Source organism: Montipora foliosa, unplaced genomic scaffold (assembly GCF_036669935.1).
Source record: "Montipora foliosa isolate CH-2021 unplaced genomic scaffold, ASM3666993v2 scaffold_242, whole genome shotgun sequence".
Taxonomy (NCBI): domain Eukaryota; kingdom Metazoa; phylum Cnidaria; class Anthozoa; order Scleractinia; family Acroporidae; genus Montipora; species Montipora foliosa.
The window spans coordinates 17,501-21,884 of record NW_027179545.1 but is presented as its reverse complement, the minus strand read 5'-3'; the positions used below and the strand labels follow the sequence as shown (position 1 = coordinate 21,884).

Here is a 4,384-nt window from a genome sequence, read left to right as displayed (position 1 = left end):
TTTTTTAATTGCATGATGCTGGCCGTTGTAAACCGTGTTTTAGAAAATATTTCAGATTGATTTATCATTGTGCCTCTGGACTATTTTGACACGTCACTCAAAATTAATTTAAAGTAATTTGAGATATTTGACGAAGTCGGCACAACAAATGTGTCGAGATTAACACCTCTCTCTCCCTTTGTCTCTCGCTCTGCCTTTTTAGTGTGAGTCTTGTTGCAACTCCCACTGAGATTTTGGTAATTTTTTTTTAACCTAAACAGCGGGGACCCACATTCCTGACCCAAGTTAAGCTCCTCATGATGGAGCAGTATTAACACCTGTCAAAGTGCATGTTCTCTATTTTGTTAAGAATAATTATCTGCATCTGCCAGATGCAAACATAGTGGAAAGCTTCTCCCGCGGGTTTGATGTCTTCTCATCAGTTATTGAGGCAATGTTTTGGCGAGTACGGGAGATAATGAAAGGAGAATGACTAATTAATTATTGTTTGTAGTTAAATTAACCACACGCAACGATATAGAGTACCCGAAAGCTGATAACTGACGGGAACTAAACCACTTGCAGGCTACACGCTTCCAGATATAAACGCAATAAGCCGACAAGGTTATTTGAAATCGAAAATGATTTTTGCAGCCACGTTCTTAATGCTTTCGCTCCTCAATGTTTCACAACTTGTGAAATCCAATTGTGGGGACGGATTTTGTCAAATATATGCGCTTAATCTCAAAAAAGATGCCTTCGAGAACTTGGAGTTTGTTGGTCATGTTTTTCACAAGGCTTCTACAGTTAATCCAATTGACTGTCATGCTTTGTGTGTGGAAGACTGTCGGTGCTTGTCCTTCAACTATAAGGAAAGCGAGCCGGAAGGTAAATTCTGTGAGTTGAACGACGAGAGCCAGTTTACCGTGAATTCAAGTTCCTTGAAAACATCTGCGGGTTCGCGTTATTACAACCTTCGAAGAGAACTGTTCAAAAAGGTATTCAGATAACTACTGATGAAGTCAGGTTCTCTAAATGATTTAAGAAAAAGGCAAAATGCAGGGTAATAGTTTAAGATTCCGTGGAAGTTTGGGTACCATTTTCAGGCTTATTTCTCGTATTGCTGTGCTTGATTATTATTCCAACTGCTGTTTCTTTTTTCATGAAGGTAACTCGTATCTTTATTACAAACACTATGAGAAAGTGTCAGTGTTAGCCGCGAGATGATCATCATTGCCCCATATTTGCAAGGCAGCTTTCCAGGAGCTTATTCTAAAAGTTTAACTTAGTTCTATGTATTTCATTGCGTAATATTCCCGCAATTTTGAAACACAATTTGTAAAGAGCCTCTACTTGGCATTCAAAGGTTTAAATCCGTCGCTAAGGTAAGAATTTGGCCCTATAAGGAAACAGTTATTTGAGTTTATCTAGAAATGCTGTTATTATTAAGGCCTGAATCATATTAGACATTTTAGAATTTTAAAATGGTTGCAATAAGCCATAGTATAGGTAATCACATGATTTCGAGTGCAATTTGGAACAAAAGAGTAAATTTCTTCAGAAGAACAAAATTGAAAAAAATTAAAAAGCGAGCGCAATTTGACTAGTCTGAAAAAAAAACCACGAATACTTGACGGTTCATTCCGATTTCGACGAGAAAAGTGATGCGATTACTTATTAATACATGTACTATACATGAAAAAAATTTTGAGACGAGAAGAAATGCAAGCATATCACGCAATCACGCAAAAATTGCTCCATTTGATTGGCCTTGATCATTTTACCAATCAGAATGCTTGGTTTGTTGCCACCTTTTGCACTCTAGACTGTGTTGCCTGGAAACTGCATTTCTCTTAGCCAATCGGAGTAGACAAATTTTCCCGTGTATATTATATAAAAGATGGGTATTCACAAACAAATCTACTATTTATGTTGCAATAGCAAAACAGTGTGACGTCATGTGTCGGTGGCATTCCGTGTACCAATGGCTGCTGTGCAGGAAATCCTTGTCAAAATGGTGGAACGTGTACAGAAGTATGTAATCCCAAGGGCCTTAGGTACAACTGCTCATGTCCAGTCAAGTTTATTGGTAGACACTGTGAGATAAGACTGAGGGAAAGCTGCCAGGCCTACAAAGCAGCAGGCGCGGCTACTCCTGGATACTACAGAATAATTGATGACCACCACCATACCATTCAAGTATTTTGCGACTTCGACGCCTCTGGTCCTGGCTTTGCTTGGACCTTAATACAGTCCTTCAGTCTTGCTAAAAAGCATCTCTTCGATGTAAGTTATTTCCAAGATTTTTTTCGTGACTTCGAAGAACGTGTTATTAGAACTTTAAACGAAAACAACAGTAACTGATTCGGCCATTCACAACATTCACTGGCAATAAAGGAAGACCTTGGACAGCGCAATGACCAGAACCAGGTTGCTGACCAGCGGTTTTCATTAAAACAATGGTTTGCTGGGGGTGCTCAGTCTCGCGGGCTCAGAAAACCTGGTTGTGATCATTGTTATTTAAGGTTTTTCGGCAATAAATGAGTCAATCCTGAATGAGAAGCAAATACACGTGATGCGCGCTGGAAAACATGTGATGAGCGATATTTTTCAGCCAATCACCTAAGGGAATTATCATTGCTACATTTAGTAATAGGCTGATGGAAATCCATAACAAGCAGCCATCATTCAACTGAAAACTGCTACAATTAGTAAAACCTATGAGAAAAGTTAAAGTCTTCAGTTGAGATGCAGTGAGCAATGAGATCATTTTACAAAGTTTGTAATTCTTAAAGGACCTTTCTGAACTTTGTTTTGCATTTTTTTTTCGTTTACAGACAGTGGGGTTAAACGCCTATTCCGATTCTGAAGCCGTTAGCGGTGATTCCCCAAATTGGCAGGCCTATTTAATACCGTCAAGTGATCTCATGTGGCTTGGTCGACAATCAACGCACTGGCGAGCAACCTGCAGTTTCGAGACGGACGGCATCATGTACACAGACTATATGCGAGCCTCGTTTGCAGACAATGATATTATCGGAGCTTCCCAACGAAAAAACGTTTGCCGTATTTACGAGTTTATCAACATCCGGGGAAATGAATGTACAAATTGTACGGCAAGTACGTGGTACTGGCCGAACGTATGGCAACTACACATCGACAGCTCCGTTCAAGCAGGTTGTGATTTCAATCCAAAAAAAAGCCTTAGTGGAGAAGATAACTTTGGCTACTACTTTGTAGTGAATCAACAATTTCGTTGTACATCCAGCAACCAAACAACGACTCAGCTTTGGTTTGGTGGACGTAACTAACACATGATTTTTTCTTTAATATTGCCAGGCTCAGGGCTTAATTCTTGGATTTTCGCGCTGAGATTCTAACAATCTTACTCGGCAATACTGTAGTAATGATAATGATAATGATAATGATAATGATAATGATAATGATAGTAATTGGGGGATGTAGACGTAAGAAGAGGGATCTTCCAAGGATAAACTTTGTCACCGGTTTTGTTTGTCCTGTGTATGATACCATTGAATGATCCTGCGATAGGTAAAGGCAGGTTATCAATGGGACCGTAAACAGTACAAAGTCAATCATCTATTGTTTATGGATGACTTGAATCTGTCTGCCAAGAGTATTGACCGAATCTATTCACTTGTGCAGACAGTTTATGTGTTTAGAGGGGATATCAGGATGGAATTTGGATTGAAGAAGTGTGGTGTACTGGTTCTCAAGAGAGGAAAGGTGGCGAAGATAGATGGCGTAACCCTTCCAGATTGGCAGGCAATAAACAAATAGACGAGGATGGATACAGATATTTAGGGATTCTAGAATTATACAGAGTAGAAAAAGGGGAGATGAAGATTCAGTATCAGAAGGAGTATAAGGGGAGACTGAAGATGGTGCCGAAGTAAAATTAAATGGCAAGAATAAGATCCAAGCAATTAATAAGTGGGCCGTGGCAGTCATGAGATATGGAGCTGGTACCATCAAATGGAGTTGAGAGCTCTGGACACAAAGACTAGAAAGATCCTGACCATGTATGGAACACGTCATCCCAAGAGTGATGTTGACGGTTCGTAAATTATAACTGGTACGGGCAAAGATGGGCGCGGATTAATCAGTTGCGAGCTGGGGTGTAAGTGGGGTGTAAGCCAGTAAGTGTAATGCCAGACACGACATATGTTGTGGGAACATAGGAATGGTTGAGAAAGGCGGATCTGAAAGTGCAGACTGAGGTCCTGTTATGTGCTGCTCAGGAGCAAGCTCCTTGAACCAAAAGCGTTAAACATCATATTGATAAGACGTCAGAGTTCACCTTGTGTAGTAGTAGTAGTGGTAGTAGTAGTAGTAGTAGTAGTAGTAGTAGTAGTAGTAGTAGTAGTAAGACTTTATTTAAACA

The 4,384-nt window shown here is 39.8% G+C and overlaps 1 protein-coding gene across 1 annotated transcript in view; it reads left to right on the top strand.

Annotated features, from left to right (window-relative positions):
• Nucleotides 1-313: 313 nt before the first annotated feature.
• The window catches only part of LOC137986594 (uncharacterized), a 4,412-nt gene continuing 341 nt past the window's right edge, over nt 314-4,384 (top strand). The window contains exons 1-3 of the mRNA XM_068833557.1: nt 314-977; nt 1,921-2,265; nt 2,817-4,384. The exon at nt 2,817-4,384 is cut by the window's right edge and continues 341 nt beyond it. Coding sequence (XP_068689658.1) covers nt 621-977; nt 1,921-2,265; nt 2,817-3,290 — 1,176 coding nt within the window. The 5' untranslated portion in view covers nt 314-620 and the 3' untranslated portion in view covers nt 3,291-4,384. The remainder of the gene's footprint in view (nt 978-1,920; nt 2,266-2,816) is intronic.